The following is a 26,496-nucleotide window of genomic DNA, read 5'->3' as shown; positions in this document are numbered from 1 at the left end:
CTATTTGAACATAATGTATTTATTTACTTGTTTCCTTTCTATTTCTATTGTAAGCTCCTTGAGGGCAGGGACTGCCTTTTGCCTCATTTTGTATCCCTAGCATTTAGCATAGTGACAGGCACATAGTTGGTACTTAATAGATTTTTATTGATTGATTGACTGCTCAAGGACCATCTAAGCTAAATATGGAGAAATTCATAACCAGAGGATCAATCAATATGTGTTGTTTTATCTTGGCCACAGAAATTCATGAAGGCTTTTTAAAAAAGTCATAAATACTTAGTCCTTAGTGATTAAAATGGCTTTTATTAAGACATCTTAATAAAAGGATCACCTCTCTCTAAAGGAAAGAGGGGTGCAGAATCACCAAAATGCTAGCTTTTATATGTCCTTTACACTACTTCTTGAATTCAAGTCATTAGTAATAACATGCTGCAGCAATGTCCATGGGTCCTCCACTGCCCTTTGAGTCCCTGATAATTGTGATTCTTATATAATCATTGCATTTCATGATTCAGATAATTATATAGTATTACCATGATAATATTGATATCAAAGATATGGAATATTGTGTCACTGAACACCTTAAGATCACTGATACCTGTGCATTCTGAAAGGCTTGTACCTCCCCCTTCCTGCCTGTCATTGGCTGGGGTCTCTGTTTTTGATACATTTGCCCCAGCCTTACTAATGAGCACTGGGGAGGGAACAGTAATCTCCTTGAGTACCCTCATGCAGACCTTAGGTTAATTCAGAACTAGGTGGGACAGACCTGATCTAATCTCAGATTTTGGATTGAGGCTAAATCTTTTGTCTTACACTCACATTCTTGCCCAATAAACACCAATACAGGCAGACCCTAATCTTTGTATTGTAGACTCACAATCTCCCTTCACGTTCTTGTGGAAGCTAAACACTGCCATATTCCTCATAATCTACATCAGAACAGGAAGTATCAATGAAATCACAGATATAGAAGTGTCGAATAAATGTTATTCTTACTATCATCACTTATTCTACCCAAGAAATTGTATGGAGAATGTCAAATTAAGACAGTTACACAAGGAGCTTACTTAGATGCATAGATAGTTCAATGTGGGTACTCATTCCAGTGGTTCATAAATCATTCCACATCCTCATGTCTTCCTATCCTGTATTATTCTTGTCCATTTCTTTTAATATAAAATTTTCATATAGAACTACCCAATGAACTAGAGGTCTTTCTCTGGTCCTTATGTCTTGAGTGCATCAGTGTAGCATAAGATTTGTCTCTCAATCTCACTTCATGAACAACCTACCTCATTTTCCAAGCATATAGATTCTTGATGATGTCCTTTACACTACTTCTTGAATTCAAGTCATTAGTAATAACATGCTGCAGCAGTGTCCATGTGTCTTCCACTGCCCTTTGAATCCCTGATAATTGTTATCATTAAATAATCATTGCATTTCATGATCCAGATAATCATATAGTATTACCATGATAATATTGATATCAAAGATATGGAATATTGTGTCACTGAACACCTTAAGATCATTGATACCCATGCACAAAACTTGAAATATGATCCAACCCTATTTTTTCACAATAATAAATTCTGAGACTCCATCATGAATACATTGGGGGAAAAAATCTCAATTTTTTTCCATTTAATGCATTGTCCATTCAATGTCATAATGTGAGAAATATGCCTTTTTATGTTTTTTTATTGAAATGATTATGAATTTCACTAAGAAGGTTTTGGAGAACCTCATCATAAAGACTTTCTAAACTCTCTACAAGATATATTTCATGACCTTCAATGAGCATGTGTCTCCTAGTTTTATCCTGTCACATAAACTTGTATAGTTTTACAAACGCATGAGAGAGCCCTTGCTTGAGATCAGCCTTTAATCCTATGTGTTACTCTGCTGTAAACAATAGATCATAATCAGCTTTCTGTTCTCTATACATTTGTGATTCTGTAGTTTGTGATCTGCTTTGGAAAATTATCTACAAAAACTTTCCTATTCTTTACTCCATTTTTATCATCTACCCGATATGTGCATATGTCATTCTCACAAAAATTTTATAAAGATGAGAAAGTAGGCATATGAGTATACCTGCTGATGATTTTCATCATTTCATTGTTTTAACTCTAATTCTATTTCTCTCATTCATCTTTTTTTAAAGTACAAACAAAAAATACAAATTCCTGTTAATTAAAAAAGATATCAATAAAATATATATTTTAAAAATCATATTTTTTAAACATTTTTGAAATCAACACTTAAGTATCTTTTAAAATTATGACAACTCTGGCATGGGTTTCTTCTGTATGTATATTTGATTAGATACACCTCTCTTCCCAACTTTGTATCTGCTGTTGCCACTTTACCTGGCAAAACCTTAATAGAGTAATTGAATTCTCAAAACTTATATTAGATCATTATAAACATCTGACAGATTCTTTTCTATTTCTTAAGTATTTTCAGTGTTTTCCTTCTGGTTTCATCTACAGAACACCTCAAAGGAGATTGAGATGAATTTCATTCCAACACTGTCTACAGATTGGTTTTCTGCTCAATTGGTTTTTTTTTGCTCTTTTATGAAATAATATACTCCTCAGTCATTTTAATTTACACTCTACCCTAGTGTTTACCTTAGGTATTATATTGATCTAAAGTAGTTGCTAATCTCTTTTGGTTAACTTCAGATTGACACTTGTTTCCATTTATTAAACTTCTCTAAGAAATAATGATAAAATTGGTAACTACTTTTGTCCATTTCTCATTTTTCAGAATCAATAACTTGCCTAAAAATTTCAGATTGGAGATGCTATTATCATTATACCTTTGTCTTCTTTTCATCATTAACCTTTCTTTGAGTTGATATTTACTTTGACCTTGCTCTACTCAATAGATAATCAAACCATACTCTTTTGATTGATACTGCAATGATTTCTATATCTGGAAACCAGTTGTTTCCTAGCTATGTAGTTATAGACCAATTCATTTTTAAAAATTATATTCAAGGTACAATATGGCTACTATTTTCCAAATTCATTTTTGAAGAAAATTTTCATAATAAGTAGATGTTAGGTTTCTGTGTAGCCTACAAGTATGTGGCCTCTTTCCTTTACTGATCCTGAACCATATTTTCCTACAGGTTTTTGCCATAGAATCATGATAATAGGTCTAGAGCTAAAAGGTGCAGATAAAGAAATGAAGACCTAAAAAAGTTGAATGATTCTTCTTTTATAACTGCTTTTGACTTGAAGTCACTGAGTATGAAGTTATATGATGATTTAGTTTGGAGACTCTTGCCAAGAACTTAATTATTATGTTCAATAATTTTCAGTCATATCCAACTCTGTGTGACCTCATTTGAGATTTTTCTTGGCAAAAGTCATGGAGTAGTTTGCCATTTCCTTTTTCAGTTCATTTAATAAATGGGGAATTGAAGCAGAGTTAAGTGACTTGCCCAAGGTCACACAGCAAGTTAAGTGTCTGAGTTGGAATTTGAACCACGAGTCCTCTGGACTTCAGGGCTGTCAGTCTATCTTCTGTTCAGCCTAGCATTTAATAGAATTGCTTTATTTATTAATCTACAACAGATGTTGGTAAATAAATTATCTTCATAGTTTTCTGTTAGCTTATATTTATCATAAGTACCTAGAAGATGAGATGACCAAATGTCCCATTAAATACCATTTCTTATTGCGTCTGGACTCACTGATAATTTCTTTATCCTGTTCTCCTAGGAGAACATATGAACTTCACTTTGTCTTCTGTTTCTATTTGTAGTGAGAATAATAATTTGTGTGTATTTCAGTAGTAAAACTACTGACTTCTCCAATAGTATGTCAAATTATTGTTGGATAGAGATAACACATTAAAAGTATCCACATTTAAATTAGTTTATATATATATATATATATATATATGAAATATGAAACTTTTAAATTGAGTTTCAAATTGCCTTTTTTGACTCTGATATGAGCTCAAGTTACTGGGAAGGTCTTTTTGACTTTTCAGTTCAATGGATTGACATTAATAAGCTTATATTAATAGTTTTAATGTTTGAATATTTAACCTTATTCCCCAGAGAAGCTGTAAGGGCTAGGAGTGCCCTCACAAATGGGCAGGTTGCAGAGATGGAATACCTATTTTTTATATTACTAAGACTAGAAACCACAAAGATAAAAATACATAGGCTACAGGATATTTTTTTGTATCTCTGTTGTGCAGAAAACATATGTAGAAATTTCTTAACCAGTTCCTTATTTTGTTGAGTCTAGGATATCTTCCATTTCCCTTCTCTCATTCATGCTTTATTCTTGATGTTTAGTTTCCCTTGTTGAATCTATGATGTTTGTTACTGACTATCAGGATCTAAGCCTCTCCCCAATTTTCTTTATGCATCCCTGGTAAGAGAAGAGAACTTGATATGAGGAGTAAGGAATCCAATCCAGTCAAATCAGTGCAGCAAATATTTATTAAGCACCTACTATATTCAAGTCACAATAGTAAATGTGTAGGGGAGGGAATTGTAAATGAAATAGTCTCTGCCCTCCAAGAATTTATATTCTATTTAGGGTATAGAATATGAACACAAGTCAATTAAATAAAAAGTAATTTCTAGAGGGAGAGGTGGAGAATGCAAAAACTGAATGGAATCAGAAAAAAAAACTTTGGAGGAATCTGGGAAGTCCATATGACAGAAAAAGAAAGGGAGTACAGTCCATATAAGGAGAACCACTTGTAAAAATGGAGAAAAGCAAGAGATGGTGCTTTTAAGTGCACATTTTGTAACAAACTGTTACCAAAGTAACTTAATCTCTCTGTTTATGAGTCTTCTATCTTCCTAAAATACATTACTGTATCATAATAGTTGGCCTCCCTCCACAGAATTGTTTTAGGACTTTGTGGAATAATTAGAAACTGTTTCCAAGATACTTGGATGACGTTGGAGTTAGGTACTTTGCAAATACTATGTACTTTAAAAAAAAGTGTGAAATTATACAGGGAAAGTAGCAATAAAAGATCCAAATATTGCTGAGCCCATCAGTTCATTTTTCTAGAGAATGTAATTATTTTAAGAAAAGGAAAAGATCTGAAGGGTTTTAGGAGAGGAAAGATGAACAATCCTGAGGAAGAATGCAGTCTGAATTTAAGATAGAGTGTGCCTTGGGATAGTAGCTGTGAGATGGGGCTTAAAAGAAAAGGTTCTGTTTTGTGGAAGATACTGTCCTGAATACTATGAAGAATATAATGAAATAGAAAACGTAGCCCCAATCACTGGGAAATTTTAGAGAGGTGGGGTGGTGCAGTGACTAGTGACTAGACTTGAATTTAAGAAATCCCAGGTTCAAATCTTCCCTCTATTATTTATGAGCTGTGTGACCTTGGATAAGTCATTTAACTTCCCTTCCTCAGGGTTTCAAGTCTGTTAAATGGGGAGTGATGATACCTGCAATACAGGGTTGTCATGCAGATTATATGTTTTATAAGCATATAAAGCATTATGAAAATTAAAACACTACATAAAGGTCAGCTATTAATATTGCAATCATTCTGGAGAAATAATAAATGTTTGCACAAAAAAAATCACAGAATCCTAAGCAATATATAGTTAAATATAAATTTGAATAGACTCTAAATATGATATATTGGCAGAAGTTCTATTTTGAGAGGAACTTCTGAATTTTGTCTCCTTGCCCCCTCTTGTCAGTTTACTAATCACAAAAAAAGAAAAGCCAAATTGAAAGCTGAATTAACTGAAGGCCACAGGGGCCCCTGACTCAAAATGAACAGTTCCCCTTTGGGTATAAATCTGCCTGTGTAGAGAGTATGACAGAGAAGAAAAGGGAATTTTTTTCCCCTGCTATTTCCAAGAGGATTATTTTGTTGCCCTTTTTTCAGAGTGGGAAGGGAAGAATTAAAGGAATTATTTGTAAAACATTGAGAAAACAGTGGGATGCTTGGGGCTAAAATGATTTTTAAAAATTAATTACTTGAAATTTAAGTTTTGTAATAGCTATTACCTAGAAGCCAGAAAAAAAAAATATCTTTGCATGCTCTTCTGGGAAGTGGTGGAATTTTTTTAGAAATAGTACAGCTGGTTCAAATAAAATGGAGGGTTAAAAGAATTCAAGTGTTTTGATTTAAATTATACATGGCTAGCTATTTAAATTGGTCAAATATACTGGAAAATTGTCCTATTCCCAAAGCATAGTGTATGCTTTCTTTGTATTCAGGGAAGATATAATGAGGGAACATCTTAGAGATTTAGAAAATAACTGTTGTGAGGTGCCACAAAACATTATAAAGGAACTTTGAGGATCCCTTTTTCTGAAGAGTTAGAAGAAAAAAGACAGTTCTCTGAGATTCTTTAAGTACAGTCAGTTTTGAAAGCAATGGAACAGGCTAAATAATCACCTCTCCTAGTTATTTTGAGGCTAGACTTGCCTAAAACAACTTCCTAATTCTCCTGTGACCCTCCATAGTTTTTATATTTTATTTTTCCCCATAATTTTCATTTTAAATAATAACTAGTACATTTTCAATTGATTAAGAAATTTTGTGACTTTTAATATAATAGATTAATACATGAAAAGCAGTAGAATAGTTGTAGTAAACAGACTTATTAAGCACTTTCTATATTCTATATACTATAATAAGTACTGGGGATACCAGAAAGGCACTTAGGGAGCATGTGTTCTAAAAGAGAAGACAAAGTATACATACCAGATAAGTGCAGAGTAGATGAAGGATGATATGAAAGGGAAAGCATTAGCTGCTCAGGGGACCAGAGAAGCCCTCCTTCAGAAGGTGATCTTTGAGTTCAATTTGTATAGAAATGAGAAAAACTAAGATAGAGGCAAGAGAATGGAGGGCGATAACCACTCTGGTCCAGGATTGGGAAATGAAGGGTCATATGTAAGGAATATAAAGTAGGATAGGAAGGTTGGATCATGGAATGTATGGGAGAAGGTAAGGTGTAAGTAAACTTTTTTTAAAAAGTAAAAAAAGGTCAGATTGTAAAAAGCTTTAAATTCCAAAGAGAGTTTACTTTCTGATCCTAAAGTTTATAAGGAGCCACTGTAGTTTACTGAGCAGAGGCTGACATAATTTGACTTAAACTTTACAGTTATCTCTTCCACATTTCAGGGGTGAGGATACAATGCTTCTGGAATCTGCAAAATATACCTTAAATTTTTTGGTCCTCCCTTTACATCAGAGAAATCTGAATTATTATGGTATTAAAATATAAAAGATGTTGACATTATACTATACATGTATTTTATGCATTTCTGAGTTTCTAAATTTTTTCTTGTGTCATCTGCTGACCTTCATGTATCATCAAAAGCTTCTGCAAAACTCCTTCCCAAATCCCCCATTTAATTTCTTGCACTGACCTTTGATGTATTGAAACTACAACAGGGAAAGTCATGATGTGAAATGGATGACTGTTGAACAGTTGTCCAGACAGCTGGGTGACTGATGGAGGGGAGTCAGGACTAGTTAGAAGGCTATTGCAGTAGTTCAAGTAAAAGCTAATGAAAGCCTGAACCCTGGTTATGGCTATATGAGTAGGGAAAAGATGTGCATGAGAAAGGTTTTATAGGTAGAAAGAATAAGATTTGGTGATAAATTGGATACTTAGAGTGTAGGAGAGGGAAGAATTAAAGATGACCCTGAGGTTACAAACCTGGTTAAGAGATATTAAACTCACTATTTCAAAAGATTAAAATGTAATTGGTATGGATTTAACAAAATAAACAGAAATACAATATAACCAAAAAATGTTAATTTGTGGTTTTCTAAGTTAATATGTTGTCTCCATGGATTTGGTACTGCCATTATTATGTCTTCAACATTGTGACTTTCCCTATGGGGTTTCTATATATTGTAGGTTGGCATAGGAAAGTAAGTAGGAATTTTACGGGAGTTTTGTAGAAGCTGCAGATAATACTCAAAGGCCACTAGATGATACAGAAAAAGTTCAGAAACTCAGAAATGCATAAAATAAAGGGATAGTATTTTATAATATCAATATATTTGATCTTTTGATATCATGATAATTCAGACTTCTTCTCTAGCATGAAGGGGGGGCCAAAAGAATTTATGCATATTTTCCAGATGGGGAGCAGCTTTACTACCCATAAAGTGGAAGGGCTAATTATATTTGGGTTTGATACTGACCTAGATGACCAGGAGAATGATGATGCCATATAGAAGTTCAGAAAGGATTAGGGTTTGGGGAAAAGAGAATGAGTTCTGATTTGAACTCATTGAAACATCTCTAGGACATCCAGTTTGAGATGCCCAAAGGGTAGTTTGAGAAGTGTGACTGAAGCTCAAAAGATAGAGTAGGGGTAGAGTAGTTAGATAAATCTGACAATCATCTACATAGAAATGATCATTTAAGTCATGGGAGCTGATGAGATCACCAGGTCAGACATTATAGTCCAAAAAAGTAAGGGGGCTCAGGACAGATCCTATAGGGACATCACTGACAATGGACCCAATGGGTGAATAACCAATAAATGGTACAAGGAGCAATCAGACAGATATCTAGACAGAATAGTCACAACAGCCTAGAGAGGAGAAAGTTTCCAGAAAAAAAGAATGTTCAACAATGTTAACTACTGCAGATAAATCAAGAAAAATCATAATTGGGAAAGGCCATTTGATTTGGCAACTAAGACATCATTAGAAACTTCAGCGAGTATAGTTTCAATCTAATGATGAATGAGATTTAAAAGAGTTTAGAAGAGTGTAAGAGGGGAAGAAATGTAAGCAGGATATGTGGATTGTATCAATAAAAATATATAATTGATGAGTGAAAAGTTGGAGTTATCTTTTTCTTTTCCACATTTATGGGACTAAGAGAAAAGATCTGAAATTCCCCCATTGTAGGGAAATCTAGTTGTGAAAACTCCCCCCTATGGATGTGAGTAAAAAATGTAGTTTTTAAGAACTAAGTTGTTATCTGAGTCTCACAGAGATGTGGATCAGTTTCACACAGTTAGCATTCCTTTCACTCTAGTTTGCTGCCTCTATAGTGATTTGTGTCTAATATACTTTAAATATCTCTGGTCTAGGAATATGATTTGGTGGATTCAGAAGGAGTTCTGCTTATTTGTTGACTTTTAAAAGGAAAGATAGCCTTAGCCTCTTCACTGGTAACATAAAATACTATCAGAAATAATGAATTGTGAGTAAGTCATCCAAGCAAACAGAAATTGTAGAAGGTATGTATATAGATTAAAATATAACAAAACAAATACACACACACACACACACATATGAGTGAAAGAATTCTTTATCTGAGAATGAGATAAGACTTCACCTCAAACCAAGAGAGGGAACAATCTTGTACAAGGGAAAGCTCTCCCTTTAAAGTCTCTAGTAAGGCAAACTTAAAAATCGGGGGCAGATTAATGAGTCTTCTCCTCCTTGTGTCTGTAAGTTTCAAAGGTTTTTTTCCCTTCACACATCTTTCCTGCAGAGTCTCTGCAACCATGTTTCTTTCTCCCAAGAAGCTCTTATACTGACTCTAGTCCCCTACTAGGTAGGCATCACCTCAGCATTCTTTCCAAGAATTAGGAATTACTCCTTCTGCAAATACAGCAGCATACAAAATATCCCAAACTTAGAAGCCAGGTTACACAAAGAGATATTGAGAACTATCTAGCACCCTGCTTCCAGTTTTCTCTCAAACCAGGTTCTTCCATTCATGCCCTTCTGTAGACTTCTAGGAGGCCTTACTTTGAAATTTGTTTTTATTTGGACAAGAAGTCTAAATCAATGATATCAAGCTTCTCAAATTGGAGGAGAAAGCTCCTTCAATCCTTATTTCTGGCACTGTGGTCTCTTCTTTTTCTATATAAACTAAACTTTCAATCACCTGCTTGGATGATACTACTTTAATTCAATTTTCAATTGTTGCTATTTGACTATGACTTCATTGTCCTTACTGCCTATGTGTGCCCTTCTTATGATCTCTCCCTCTCTTTTTCTGTCTGTCTCTCTCTCCCCTTCACCCCCAAACGCTGAATCCACAACTCCCTGTGGCCCCAGCTGACAAAGGGTCTGGAGGACATGTTCAATATGGTCATTATCAGTATCATTACATTTAAAGCTAAGTGATTTTATGACTAATAGTATGCTTTAGTCTTTAGATAATGAGGATAGAGTAGAATCAAGCATGTAATTACAAACTATATAGTTTTATCTTTTTTTCCATTTATCCTGAAGTAATTTGATATATAAAGGATTATATTCATGTCCAAAATAGAGTTAAAAGAGAGCTTTGCTTCAGTAGCAAAAGATTTTAACTCATCCATAAGGGAATGGTATAGGGTCAGAAATCAAGACAGAACAGAGATTGCAGAGTTCTTTATTCAAGACTCAGAAGGAGTCAGAAGGAAGGAAGCATTAAATTTAAGAAAGAATAAATTGATCTGAACCAGGATAAAAAGAAAAAGATAGCCTTTGGCCAAGAAAAAAACTATTCTCAAATAGAGACACAAATGTATTCTACAGAAGTCCTTTTATGAGTCATATTTGTTAAAGATACCCCAACCAGGGAAAGATCAAATAGTAAAAGAGAACTACAGACCAATTTCATTGATAAATATTTAAACAAAAACCCTGCAAGAAAATTAAAATGGGATTTCATTTCACAATTTGAAAATTGGCAAAGATGAATCAAAACAGGGAACAGTCACTTCTAATGGGACAAGTGTTCATACCCATTGCTCACTCCCACCACCATCATTAATTGCATTAGTGTGTATATATATTACAAGGAAGATAAGGGGGATGGAGAGTCTGTTAGATGCCAGGATATTTAGAACACTCTGCAGTAGCAAAGAACTGAAAACAAAGTGAGTGACCATCAGTTGGGGAATTAATTTAGATGCTATATTATATGAATATAATGAATCAGCATTGTATAGTAAGAAACAGCAAATATCAATTCAGAGAAATGTGGGAAGATTTCTATAAACTGATACAAGGCTTGATACAGTTTTCTCCTCATTCATTGGGGTTATGCAAGCACTAAGTCTGAATAAATAGGGGAAGAGAATTTGGGAGTCAGTGGCAACAGAGTACCCATAAGTAGTTTTGCTACTTTTTACCTGTGTGACTTTGGAAAGGTCACTTGACCTTTCTAGTCATCATTTCCTCTTAAATAAAATGAGAGAGAATGGGCTAATGACCTTCTAACCCTTAAGTAAATCTAATAACCACAGGAAAAAACAGATGTTGACTCCAGTCATGATCATACTGAGCATACAGTTCCTTTCTGTAAGATTAGTATATCCTTCCATCTGTATGAATGTCTCCCTGTGGGATACATTTTTGGCTTCCTATGGGTACAGCTGCTCTTCTGTACTCTGAACTAAAGGGCATCTCCAACCCTGGTGTAGAATTGACTGTACATTTTTGACCCCACAGGAAGAGACAGCTACATAACTACCATCATATTCCTATAGAAACATCTTAGTTTCTAGAGGCCCCTCAAATTTCAGAGGATTATAGTCCTCACTTGGATAACTTGCCTGTTTCTCCACCCTAGTCTTGTTTATAGATCTTGTCATGTTTTTTACACAGAGAGTTTCTATTAAAGATAGTGAGAGCATAACAGTGTGACTGTCTAGGGTTCCAACATACCAAGCAGTCCTAAACATGAGATGAAACAAGTGTTCCCCAAACAGCTGGCAATATAAGCTTCTGTGGAAGTCTGACATTTTGTGGTTGTTGGCTGGAGGGGGAGGGGGAGAGTAAAAGGGAGGGGGAGGTATTCTTCCTATAAAAATTAAAGGTTTCCCCCCTGACAAGAGCTAGCTTTTTTCAGCATTTGGCAGGTTAAGCAATGGAGTTCAGGCAACTGCAAACAGATGGGCAACTATTAAAAGATTAGGAGAGCCTTAGTCATTTCTCCAATGGTTTTCACCTGCCCACAGATACCCATTTCCCTTTCATAAAGTTTACATCAAGGATTCAATTATGTTCCTCTTTAAAAAAATATATTTTCCGAATGAGACAGAAGCAAATGCTCTGACGTGTAAAGGGAAAGAATAGACGAGGGAACTTTCTAATTTTGAATGCTCCTGGGATAAGATTCTAATTTCAGCAATGCAATCTGCACTGGCCCATATTTTGAAAGCCTCACTACCACATTTGCAGAGTAGAGAACTTTTCAAAATAGATAGTGATATCCACCATTCATATCTGATTACCATCTGGCTCTTGCTCAAGAAGGAACAAAGTCGTATGTGTGTTTCATAAGCTTAACATTGCTTTTAAAATGGCAGTGATAAATTGTGATCATAGTAGCTGAACTAAATGGGAATGTAAGATCAATGGACTAAAAATTTGAGAGAAGAGCTTGTGTGACTTAGTTCCTGGAAGAAATAAAAAGTATTTTTAAAATCTATTGCATATGAAATTTTGATTCCATTAGTCTGTACAGCAAAGAAATGCCTCATTTGGTTCAGAATGAGTCTTTGCACCTATAGTCTCAAACACAAATTGAAAAAAGGGCCACTAAACCATACATAAAGATTCCTGAAGGCCTCATATTGACAAATATTTTCCATGTTTTATTATCATTTAATTTATATTAAATATTTCTCAGTTGCTTTTTATTCTGGTTCTCTTGCACCATTAAGTATTGTTGTGAACAGCGTGTGGGCTGTGGGTAATGTATTTGATAATTTTGCATTACACCATTTGTGAAGGGCAGTTTTTATATTCTGAAAGGTGAGAAGCATTCTCATACAATTCCAGTTTTTGGTTGAGATAGAGCTGTTCTTAATGTTTTCTGGGCAGTGACCTAATTCCACAGATTTGTTTGATTCCCCAAGGCTTCCTTATTGAAATAATTGTTCAGCATTTGAGGGTCCCCACCTTGTCCATTCTTTAAATTTTAGGGGTATTTAAAACATTTTAGATGAATATCTAAGACCTAATCTTTTTCCTTAAAATTCTTGGTCAACTAGATCCTCAATTTATCTTCAGTTGTGCTCAAATTTTTCTAACCTATCCTGATTATAAATCAGTTTTTGCTTTAAAATCAACAGCATTACAAAAAATAAAATAAATTGACCCTTGTGAATATTTTAAATCAAAAGATTCATTATTTACCAGTTATTTAAAAAATTTTAGCAAGAGGAAGAATATATATGCAGTCTTAATAATACATTAAAAAAAAAGATCAGTCCTTGGAGACATTTGCTTCTATTTGCATTCTAAATGTTCCACAACTAATAGGTCCTGTAAGTACAATTATTATATTAGCTCCAGTTTCTATTGGCTGCTTGGTTTAATGCAGCTTATTAAACTTGAGGATTACCAGCTGGTTTGGTGTCTCTTGAGGATTTACACTTAATAGAATGATTTATTGGAAACAACATGAATGCACTCCTTATCAATTAGCAAGACAAAATATTTGTGACTCCTGAGCTAGATGTCTGACTATTTTTAAATAAGAGGTGAACAAAGGTTTTGTTTGTGTGACTTTCACTGATCTGTTTTGCCATAGTCTGATGAAGAACAGTTTTTTTTCCCTAATACATGTAGGACTATGATTATTAGCTGTACTGAAAATAATCTTTTGTCTTTATTTAGTTTGGAAATAATAGTTTAGTCAAGATCATTGTGCTTTTTCATAAATTGATGAAATACCTTTAAGGTGGTCATATCTTTTATCCATAATGAGAAGCTACACTTGAAAGAAATGTAAATAATTCCTGTCTTATTGAACTAAACATTTTCAGGGATTGGAGATAGGAATAGGGATGAGACCTATGATTCAATGGTATGGAAAAATTCCAGATAAGGAAACTATTACTTCTCCACTACAATTTCTAGCCTTAGAGTTGTCTAGGAATAGGTGTCAAACAAGCAGCCATCTATAAAACTCCTGAGTATTACCTAAACCAGATTAAAATGTAATAGGGAAATATTTAGTAAAATAAATTAAAAAATAAAATATAAAGTAAATTTGTGGTTGTCTAAGTCAGTATGTGACCAGAAAGGATTCATTTCCATTTGAGTTTGACACTACTATCCTAGAACTTCAAAAAGATAATAGACTTGATGAGAGGTGGGGACTAAACAGTTCATACATAAAAAAAAATTGAGGGTTTTTTTTGACAAGGCAGTGGGATTAAGTGACTTGCCCAAGGTCACACAAATAGGTAATTATTAAGTGTCTGAGTTCAGGGATGGTTCTCTATTCACTGTGCCACCTAGCTGCCCTGAGGCAGTTTTTTTTAACAGAATAGATCTTATTTAGCTCATTTTTTTTTAAATTTCTTTTCAGCATTTACAGGAGAAAGAAATATATGTTATTCCTAGATTAGATAGTACAAATTAAGAAAGAAAACTTGGAGCAAATTTCTGCTTAACAGTCACAATAAAAGTATCAATATACATGATGTAGTCAGTGGGTAAGAAACAAAAGGCTTGTGCCAGTTCTGACACTCATTCACTACCTCTATGATCTCTGGCTGGTCTCTTAACTTCTCTGGGCATAGTTTTCCTCATCTGTTAAACAGGAAAAAGACTCAATGAATTCCCATTTCCCTCCCAACTTTGAATTTCTATACTTTTGATATCAATATAGGAAATAATAACAACAATAGCAGTAGCAGTCATAAGTATTATATTATGTTTGTTTGTTTGGTTTTTTTAGTTTTTGCAAGGTAATAGGCTTAAGTGGTTTGGCCAAGGCCACACAGCTAGGTAATTATTAAGTGTCTGAGGCCAGATTTGAACTCAGGTACCACTGACTCCAGGACCAGTGTTCTATCTGTGCCACCTAGCTGCCCCATAAATATTATAACTACTACTACTACTGCTGCTACTGTTGTTATTTTATATAATTTTTATATTTATATAATGTTTTAAGGTTTGCAAAGTGATTTCAAAGCATTTTGTTTTATCTTCAATACAATTGTCATGATGTCATTATTACTTCCATTTTATAGATAAGAAAACTAAGACTGAGAAAAGTTAAATGATCTTCCCAGGATCATACATTAAGTAAATATTTGAGGGAGGATTTGAACTCTTGTCTCCCTGAAATAAATTTGTGGGACCACAGCTGAGAATCCTAGTGATTGACCAAAGATAAGTTGCTAATATTTTTTAAAATTGTAGAGATGTATTTATTTAATTAGTATAGGTCTTTAATTTCAAAATACCATTTATTTCTCTTACCTTAGACTTCTCAGACACCAATACAATTCTTTGTTCAGCAATCAGCCTGATGCCTCTTAGTTCTATAAATAATATGAAGAAATGCTGTAGGTGTTAGCTGTCATATGGTCTCTAAATAAAAATTAATCAATAAAAAACCAGGCATTAGGTAAAATGGTGAACTAATATGACTCATTTTAAAGTTATTGGCTAGGTTTTCTGAGTTCTGGTTTGGTTTGATTTGGTTTGGTTTTAACTATAATCTAAAACAAAGTTCCTATTCTTCATCAAGATTTTTATTGCATCCATTTTTGTTAATTTTCATTTCAGAATGGCAGAAACACAGGGATTGCTGGAAAGATTGGAGAAAGCTGTAATTCGCCTAGAATCATTATTTTCAGGATCAACTGGACCTCATGGGGAATGTGGAACAGTGAATGGAGTCAATGGAGGTAGGACCAAGGAATATCATTGAACTTATATCCTATAATATAAATGGATATCTGTGTTACCTCATTTGAGAACTGAGCAATATGTTTTATCCTTACAATTTACTCCTCTTCTTTTATCATAAAACAACTGAACCAAAAAAAACCCTGAAAGTAATTTCTATAGCAAAGAAAACAAAATGAGGGAAATGTCAATACTCAGGACTAATAAGAGCATGGTCCATTTATTGAGATATTCTTTTTCTGTTCTATTGTGTGTGTGTGTATATGCATGTGCGCACTTGTGTGTGTATTCATTTGGCATAGCACTGAATATGATTTCTGAGAAATTTTTGAAAGGAAAGAAAAACTCTTAAAGAGTCAGAACATAAAGAAACAGTTCTCTGCCTCTGAAATTTAAAGAAAACAAATCATTAAATTTAGGGGCTTTAAGCCTCAGGGAGTTTAAAAAGTAACTATTTCATACAAGCCTCAAAATCAGCACAAATATCATCTTAATTTTGCCTTTTTTGATAAGCCCTTCAGGTGAAGGTAGATGAAGAAAAAATAGATTCCTCATTCATTCAGCAAAACTTAGACTAGATTCCTTATAAAAACACAGTTCATCATTACTTCTAGGTAACCCTCTGAGATTGTTTTACTCTATAAGCAAACTTTCTATTATGATTTCAGGGCCTAAGTTCATAAAAGATGAGAAAAAAGAGAAGGACTATTTGTACAAAAATATTTTTGTCAGTTCCTTTTGCACTTGCAAAGAACTGAAAATAAAGAGGTGCCCATTACCTAAAGAATGACTGAAAAAATTTTCGGCCATTATGATATATGAAGTGAAATACTTTGGGGTCATAAGAAATGATGAAAGGGATGATTTCAAAGAAACATAGGGAAGACTTAAATGAACTGATGCAGAGTTAAACAAACAAAATCAAGAGAATAATTTATACATAAATAATCACATTGTTAAAAAATTTTTGAAAGACTTAAAAACTGCTCAACACAATAATCAGTATGATTTTAGAGAATCAGCAATGAACCTTGTTATACATTTCCTGACAGATAATGGATTTATTACTTAGTTATTACTTTTTTAGATATAACCAAAGCTGCAATTTATTTTCCTTTAAAGATATCTGTTTGCAAGAGTTTTGTTTTTATGGCTTTCAATGGAAAGAGAGGGAAAAGAGAGAAAAATAGATTCTTTACTTATTGAAAACATTAATTTTTTAAAAAATACATAGCTCTTTTTAAAAAGTATCATATGTGAAGAAATATGATAAAGTATTTTTTCAAATTCTCCAGGTCATTACCAATTCTTTTTTTAATTTTTGTCACATTTTAAATTTCTTCCAAGTCATACCCATTTAGAAATATTTCAGGCTACTTTGGATTAAGAAAAACTTTGGGGGTCAGAAAAGCTTTCACAGGGCAAGATTTATGTTAGTGCATCTAGAATTTCAGACTTACTTAGCTCTGTGCCTTGTATTACATGCCTGGAGACAAAAATTACTGTGTGAGTGCAAATGTGCAGGCTCATTTTTTTTTTATTCTGAACAGAATGAAAATAGAAATGGCTTTGAGGGAATTGAAAGGGAACGTTGTTTAAGGGAAATCTGCCAGGATCCCATAAGCTTTCTCTGCATCAACTGAGACATATCTATGGTTTCATTTTAAGTGTCTTTTTGTTAGCTACACAGTTGGTACATGAGATTCGTTAATCTGCATTTGTAACAAAATATTTTCATGTTGTCTCATCCTCAGCATGTTTTATTATTCTGCTATAGACTTCAGGTGATCAGGTGATCACAAGGCATTTATGAGAGAGAGAGGAAAGAGAGAGAGAGAGAGAGAGAGAGAGAGAATGAAAGAAAGAAGGAGAAGAAAGCAGAAGGAGGAAGAAAGAAAACTGAGATCCAGATACAAAATGATACTGAAAGGTCATTGAATAAGATAAAATCTTATTTATTAGAATCATATTTATTCAGGCAGTGACAGAACTGAATTGAATTTTTTCACTCTCCATGAAAAGAGGATTTACTAAAGAAAATAATACATTAAACACAATTTTGAGGGAGATGTTTAAACTCTCAGATTACCAAAGAATAAACTGTCGCAATCACATTTTGTATGTGTGATACACTAAATTATTCTCATCTATTCATCAAAGCAAAGCTCTTAAGAACATTAAGGCAATAGTTTACTAACCTGTTTATATCTGTCTCTAACTCTGAATCTGTCACTGTGTGTCTCTCCATATCTGGAGAAAGTTGGGGGGGACAGGCAGACAAACACAGATTTGAAGGCATCTCAGCCTTGAACCTGTGGTGTGTCACTTTATTGTTAATGCTCTTGAAACCCTTACTATATTCAGAATTATGTAAAGAAAGTGACTAAACTCTCCATACCTTTTGATTCTACTACTAGACATACTAAAGCAGCACAATGGAGTTTAGAGTCAAGAAGAGTTCCTTTTGCCTCACTTTCTTCATTTGTCAAATGGGCTTAATAATAGCATTTATCTCCCATGGATGTAAATGAGATAATAATTTTGAAATTAAAATAATTTACCAGGTCCAGTGATATATAAATATTAGTTATTATACTCCAAGAAAATCAGTGATAATAAGAATATTCCATAGACACCAAAATATTTATAGTAGAACATTTTGAAAGAATTATGGAATGGCTAAACAAATTATGATTCATTAATGTAATGGAAAATTATTATGCCAAACAGTAAGGTGAATGTGATGAATCCAGAGAAGCTTGGAAAGACTTGCATGAACTGATAGAGAATAAAAAATAATTAATGCAATGTAAATGAAAGAGCCACCACAAAGCAATCAAAAATGAATGTTACAAAATTTCAAAGCACAAACATGAACTCGAAGAGATAGGAGAAGACACTGCTCAAACAATTTCTTTGCAAAAGTAAAAGTTCCATGGGACTTTTTTGATGTATTGATCAGTTTTACTGACTTTTATTATTATTTATTTATTATTATTATTTTATTATTATTATTATTATTGTTATTATTATTATTTACTGCCTAGTATGACCATCTGGGAGTAGGAGTGGATATTGGTAGAAATTTGGGGGATAACAAAAGATCAATGAAAATTTATTTTTTAAAATATCCTTTGGTACTATGATCATTCAGCATTCCCAACCTGAAAAATCTTCATTTCTTAGAAACCCCTCCCATCTAACTGATTAGCTTCTTCTACAAATCTTTGTATAGGAATTAGAATGGTCATGAGATCAAGTTGACTTCACCTATTAGACATTTGTGGAACATTTGATGGGCTCTTGGTGCTGCTCAGTAATCACAAGAATACATGATTTTATAATTCTCAGATACTTCAGTAGCCATCTAGTTCCTAGAAAGAACACTGATATAAATGACCCAACAAGTTATCATCCACCTTTTACTTGAGGACTTCCACTGAGGGAAAACACACTACCACCTGAGGCATCATATCCCACTTATAAAAACTTAATTGTTTGGGGGGAAGAAGATTTTCTTTAAATTAGCTTTAATTTGCCTCTTTAGAATTTCTGTTAATCTTAGTTTTGCTTCCTGGGGTAAAATTTAAAAATCTAATCATTCTTCCACATGATAACTCTTCAATGTATTAACTTGATGACAGCTATCATGTGCTCCACCTCCACTTGGAGTATTATCCTAATTGCCTTCCTCTGGTTGCTTTCCAACTCATTGACATCCTTTCCTAAAACAAGACCCCCTGAACGGAACACAATACTTCAGATACAGTCTTAACTATGGCAAACTACAGTACAACTATGAACTCATTCCTGGAAGTGATGTCTCTCTTAATGCAGGTCAAGATCTCATATTTTTTGACTATCACATTTGTTGACTCATGTTGAACTTTTAGTCACCCCAGATCTTTTTCAAACTGCTACCTAATCATGGCTCTTCCTTCTTGTTCTTTCAAAGTTACTTTAAAACTTTATATTTATCTACATTAAATTTCACATTGATAGATTTAGCCCAATGCTCTAACCTATAGAGATTTTTTTTTGATCCTGACTCTGCCATCTTGGATTAAAAATATAGTCATGCCACATACTCAGAGGTCACCCTCTCAGGGCATCAGTTGACTGTAAAATGATAGAGTTGGACTCTAAGGTATCTTTTAGTCCTAAAGTTATGATTCTGTTACTCATCCTTTGTGTTGGGTGTCTCTCCTAGTTTTGTTTTTTAGGGGTTTTTTTGCAAGGCAATGAGGTTAAGTGGCTTGCCCAAGGCCACATAGCTAGGTAATTATTGTGTCTGAGACCGAATTTGTACTCAGGTACTCCTGACTCCAGGGCCAGTGCTCTATCCACTGCACCACCTAGTTGCCCCAACTTCTAGTTTTTTCTTTTTTTTTTAGCCTTTGGCAAGGCAGTGGGGGTTAGTTAAGTGGCTTGCCCAAGACCATACAGCTAGGTAATCATTATGTGTCTGAGGCCAGATTTGAACTCAGGTACTCCTGACTCCAGGGCCAGTGCTCTATCCACTGCACCACCTAGTCACCCCCAGTTTATTCTTAATTTTTTATTCCCCCAAAACAACTATCATTTACCTCTTATTCTCTTCTCTCACCAACCATTCACAATCCATTGCCAGCACATACTGAAACCTTTCCTACTAAGAATATAAGCCCATCTCTGAATCACAGAGGTTCTTCAGAGTAGGACTTAAGAGGAGAAATATTATTTAGAATTCAATTTAGAATATTTCCTTTACTTTAAAAATTCCCCTAATTAATTATTAATGTATACATGTAATTTAATTAAACTGTTTTATAGCTTAAAACAATTTTTAAAATGAATACAGTAATAATTATTTAGAAAACAAATTCTTGTTGTACTTTTCTTTATGTGGGAAACTCAATAAAATGAATGCAACTTCCTTTTTCCCTTTATGACCCTAATAAGTATGTATGCTGTAACCCAATCTGGCAGCCTTCTCACAAAGGCACCATAGTTGATAAAGATTTGGTACAGGATTTGGGGCTGGTGCTAATAGAGAAGAGTATTACATAATCATGGATTGATCGAACTGGAGAGGGCTATAGAGATCATCTCCTCAAGGGATAGTTAACCTTTTCTGTGTAATTGATCTCTTTGGAAGTCTGGTGAAACCTATGAACCTATTCTCAAAATACTATTTTTTAGTGATTGAAGCTATAATTTCCCCACATAAATTCTTTGTCCCCCTGAAACCTATCCATGAATACCTTGAGGTGAAAAGCGGTGTACCCCAGTTTAGAACTCCCAAATCTAATCCATTCTTGAACCTGGAGCGGATATGGATTATACTTATGACGTGTTAGATATTAGAAAGAACCCTGATTTTGGAGTCAGAAAATTTGAATGCAAGTCTTAATTTCTTTTCTTATTAGCTGAATAAACATGAATAAGACACTGAACCCCCTAGAACAAGAATTCTTAAGCTTTGTACAGGAGAGCAGGGCCCTATTTGAGGTTTCTAAGTTAAATATAAAACCAGACAAGAAGACCCTAGAAACAGGTATCTGTCCCTCAGGGACAACTAATGTGACCATGAAGAAAGGTACATTTTTTGTGGCATAGTGATTGTTCAGGAGGATAGTTTCTTAGCGTCATGAACAGAAATATGGGTTTCAACAACGCAGATGAAAAAAGTCCAGAAATCACTTGTAATTAATGGCTAAAGACAAAATCAACCCTTTATGTCATTCAGATTCACAATTTATACCCACCTGAGGGTTAGAATCATTGCCAGTTTGACCATTTATTTGCTAGCATGCAAGCATTTTTCATAAGTAAACATACACACACACACACACACACACACACACACTAATACACTCACCCATGATACATAAAATAAGCAAGTCAATGAATGGATAACTACTAATTGTTACTCCTTAAAATTTGATGATTTTATGATTCTGTGATTCTTACTTCCCCTAGATGAATGCTTTAATGGATTTGCAAGCTTATTTATGGCAGCTAGGTTACAACTGTCACTGAGGAAAATGAAAAGTAGGAAATCAAAATAATAGTATTGTGGATCACCTAAGCTGTACTACCTGATAGTCTTGCATCTTGTGTGTGTTCAGTAACTACTGAGGGAGTAAATGAATAGTTGGATGAACAAGATGAGTTAAGCATGTTATCTAATGAAAGACAGTAACAGCTGTTTCTCTGAGCTAACCAGGTAGTAATAAAGTGTCCTTCTTTCAAAGGTGTTGCACCATCAGTGGAAGCTTTTGATAAATTAATGAATGGAATGGTTGCTGAGTTTCTGAGGAACAGTAAGATACTTGCTGGGGATGTGGAAGCTCATGTGAGTATTCTCTGTTTTTCTTGTTTAATATCAAGAGAATGACTTGAGAGGAAGCTAGGTGGCACAGTCACAGAGCACTGGCCCTGGAGTCAGGAGTACCTGAGTTCAAATGTGAATTCAGACACTTAATAATTACATAACTGGGTGGCCTTGGGCAAGCCACTTAACCCCATTGCCTTGCAAAAAAAAAACTAAAAAAAAAAAGAGAAAGATAATGACTTGAACAACCCCTAACCACTGTTTGGAGAGCAATGAGCTCCTCTGGGTATGGTAGACTCAGCTCCAAATATCATAGGTATGTGTATTGAGTTCTGGTCTTCAAATGAGGAAGAACTGGCTTTGAATCTTCCCTCTGACACTTCCTAGGGCTTTGACCCTGGACCTCTGGAAAACTCAGTTTTCCAATCTGAAAAATAGGGAAGATAGTAGTAACTACCCTCAGGGTTGTTGTAGGGATCAAATAAGAACATGTATCTAAAGAGTTATATGAATCAATTAGTAACAGTGAAAAATAGGGAAGATAGTAGTAACTACCCTCAGGGTTGTTGTGGGGATCAAATAAGAAAATGTATCTAAAGAGTTATATGAATCAATTAGTAACAGTGGTGGTAGTCTTGATAGGAATATGCGGTATTGGAATGAGTTTTTGACTTGGAATCAGAACACTTAGATTCACATCCTGGCTCTGACAATGACTATTTAGTGATAATTCCACTTTTTGTGAGTATTTCCTTATCTGTAATAGGAATATAATTTTACTGATCTGCTTACTTTATCCCACTTCTAAACCTGAAAGGATTATATAACTGTCAACTAAGAGACAGTTAAATCAGCTTTCCTGTTCTCTCCCTACTACCCCATTACTCTTCTGTTTCCCAGGAAGTATAACAGTAAACCCATGCTGATTCTAATTGGGTTATCTTGTAACTTCTAGAGCAGGAGCAGGGAATGTACAGCCTACTGGCTGTATAAGCCTGCAAAATCAAGGTAATCACAGGCAGGTCTTGAAATTCAATAAATGAAGGAGCTTTTTAGGAGTGAATTGTTTGACTAAATATAACAGGATAAATTTTAAGTTTATAATTTTGTGTGGCCCATGAATGATGTTATAAATATTCAAATGGCCCTTGGCAGAAAAAAAGATTCCCCACCCCTATTCTAGACCATCTCATAATATGATTTTAGGACAGGACTTCTTAACCTCAGAATCATGTAATTAAATGCATAAAATAAAATACATAGGATTACATAGAAAATCATTTATATTGAAATATTGTTATAAAATTATTTTTAAAAGACATTCACAGACTTCAAGAATCTCCAACCTTAGAATCCTTAATTTAGAGCTGTTCAAATGTTTTTTATTCAGATAACAGGCTTTTAGTAAGTTCAGTATTTATCCTACCCTATCCAAGAAGGTCACTGTGTTATTGTTCGTTGTTGCATGTTTCCAATTTTTACAGATTTTTAAATGGTCTACTGGCCAATTGGCATGCAACTGCAATTGCTGCAAATATAATCCAGGAAGCACATGACTATAGAAAAAAAAATATGCTCACCAGAGCCTTCAGTTTTCATTTGCCTTTGTTTTCTCTGTTTAAGGTGCTCACAAGGATTGTAGCTCAGACATCTGTCTGCCTATACATTTTCCAGTAACCAGTCAAACCTGGCACTTACAGTAGTATTAAATGCAACTAGAAACCTGATTCTCAAGTAAAACTTTGGCTTAGAGACAGTAGTTTAAAAAAACCCACCAACACAACTCACCTATCTTGTATCCTTGGCATTTTTTTCCTGACTCTCCATTCATTTCACTAAAAAAGAATAAGTGTTCATAGCTTTTGCCTAAAGGTGCTACAACTGCTAAAAAGATTAGTGGGTAGGAGGAGGGAGGTCAGAGAAGGAAGCAGAAGTTTTTATAATCATTACTTCTTCTCTTCTACTTTGGAATAGAGAGATGAATGAAAAGGGCTTTGGATTTAGAGTTAGGTAATCAGAATTCTGGTCTTGATTATACTTCCAATGAGTTGTGTGACTTTCTGATTCTTTTTTTTTTTTGCTCATCTTTGAAAATAAAAAAGGCACGGGTGGGGAGGGTAAGGTGATAGATTTAAGTCCTTTGTGGCTCTCATTATTCATATTTAAAGTTAACAATTTTAGCCAATAGCACATAAGTTTACTGGGTAGAAGCTAAAGAATTTGAAGTAAACTCAGCAAGTACGCATGCAAAAATATCAACACATTTATTTGGAATTTCCTCCTGGTTTTAAAATGGAGAGAATTCTTTCTAATTGTGCAGTCTTTCCTAATTATATCTTCCCAAATTGGACATCTTTGATTTGGAGTGAAAAGTCTTAAGTTTGAGTCATGACTCTCTTACTTACTGTCACTTTGAGTTTTAGCTAAGTTGCATCACCTCTCTAGACCTCAGTTTTACCATCTGTAAAATAAAGTGGTTAGACTAGATGACTGGCCTTAAAGGTTCCATGCAATTCTAAGTTCCTCAATTATTTCTTTGATTTCCAATATAAACCTATCAGGGCATCTCAGTTTACTTCTTGGGCTACAGTATTTTCAATAAATATCACATTTAGAGAACATGCATTTGTACCTGAGGAGACTAGAATTGTTATCACTGAAAACTTATCACTTGAAAAAGATGTATGCATCAGTATCAGATTCATGCTCCCCATGAAATTCCAGTAATAATCATGCTACTCAGTTTCTGTGACATGTTTACAACTGATAGATTAAAGCAAAAATGTGAGATGTTAACATTCAATAAATATTTGTTAAATTGAATTGATCTTATCCCTGCCAAATAACAGATTCTAAGCTGAGCTTAGAATATATACTCTCTTTACTCTCTTTAGTGTTGTAGTGTGTTTACTGTGTTTGTAGCCATTTCAAGTAATTCTTACATCATTTTTAATACTAAAATATATATCATGCTTCAAATTACCTACTCAACAATATAATACAATACAATACAAAGTACTCTACAATATCTTATAACTACAATTTCTCATCAAACTCAAAAGAAGTAGATTCTTACTATGAAAATGTTTGAGTAAAAATTCTTACTAGAGTACCAGTACTCTTGGATCTCTAGTAAAGTATATAAGACATTTGCAGTGAATTTAGTCACTATGTGGATGACCCTGATAATTAGTACTTTATTCCCTTCAAGCAACAGTTAAATTTCATGATCATTTTTGTATATGATGTTTCAAATGAGGAGACATTTTAAAATATGCTCTTGCTTCTGTGGTATAGATTTAAAAATAAATATACATTTTTCATGGTTAACTCTGAAAAAAAATATAAAACCTTTCTACTAAAGGTTTAGGCTATGAGTCCATAGCAGAAAATCCTGGCTGCCATAGCCCATCTGTGTATTACTAATAGTCTGAACAAGTAGTTTATTTTTTCTGTGTCTTATAGGCCATGTGTCATGAGCATTAAGCTTGCAGCTGCTGCCTTTCCCATAAGCCAAGAATGGGGGTTGAACTTTGTTTCAAGAACACACCTGTTGCCTAGAAAGAACTGACATACCTGATTGAGCAGGATGGTAATATGAGAGGCCAGCAGGTTTTTAAATTATATTAAATAAGTGACACAAATGTGCATCATGTTGAATCCTGTTCCTAACTTTTAAAGGCTGCTTCACATGTACTACAAAAAAGGCAGGGGAGCGAGGGAGGCAAGTCTATGATTTAACGTCTGCCGCAGTATGTTTGGCCCCTGGTTTAGGCTTAATTTACTCTATGCTCAATAGTCTATTGACAGAGAAGACCACATAAAAGGGAGAACTAATAACTACAATTAGAAGGCTCTAGTAAACTGAAGAACATAGCAGGTTTAGAAAAGATTAGATCTTCTAAGTCCTATTTGGATGGAACATGAACCAAGTGGTGTATTTAAATTACTCTTTAACCTGAGAGAGAAACTCCTCATCATTCAGTCCGAGAAGGGCACTAACACAGCTTGTCCTTCACATAAGTAAACGGAGGGAAAAAAAAGAAAAATGCAAAATTTAATAATTGTTCTTTTAGAATAACAACACTCTTCAGTATAAAATTGAGGGGCCATTTAAGCTGTCTGAATGAGGCCAAAAAAGTAAAAACTGCCATTTTATTGTGTTTTATTGGCAGGATAACATTCCATTGACCTAACATATGTTTTTTCTCTGAAATGATTTTTTTTTTACTAAACCGATCAGTCGTTTTAGAGTCAGATGAAAAATAGCTGAATGATTGTGCTATTACAAAACCAATTGGGAGTAAAACAGTTATTAAGCTGTTTTGGAAATTTGATAGGATTTACAGTGTAAACCATTTAAAAATGATTTTCAATATTCATATCCCTTTCTCACTTAGAAAGGAGAAGAGTACTCGTGTTACCCTTATTTTGTTATTATTGCCAGCAACATTAAAGATAATATATTGTTGCTGGTTCTGAAAGGTATTTCTAGATATTGATCACATAACCAAAAGACTTCTATT

At 34.1% G+C, this 26,496-nt stretch overlaps 1 protein-coding gene across 1 annotated transcript in view; it reads left to right on the top strand.

Annotated features, from left to right (window-relative positions):
• CAP2 (cyclase associated actin cytoskeleton regulatory protein 2) overlaps positions 1 to 26,496 on the top strand; it is a 201,747-nt gene that overhangs the window by 12,587 nt on the left and 162,664 nt on the right. Inside the window, exons 2-3 of the mRNA XM_074207229.1 lie at positions 15,532 to 15,653; positions 21,891 to 21,991. Coding sequence (XP_074063330.1) covers positions 15,533 to 15,653; positions 21,891 to 21,991 — 222 coding nt within the window. The 5' untranslated portion in view covers position 15,532. The remainder of the gene's footprint in view (positions 1 to 15,531; positions 15,654 to 21,890; positions 21,992 to 26,496) is intronic.

Source organism: Macrotis lagotis, chromosome X (genome assembly GCF_037893015.1).
Source record: "Macrotis lagotis isolate mMagLag1 chromosome X, bilby.v1.9.chrom.fasta, whole genome shotgun sequence".
Taxonomy (NCBI): Eukaryota; Metazoa; Chordata; class Mammalia; order Peramelemorphia; family Peramelidae; genus Macrotis; species Macrotis lagotis.
This window is presented reverse-complemented; position numbering and strand designations above follow the sequence as displayed.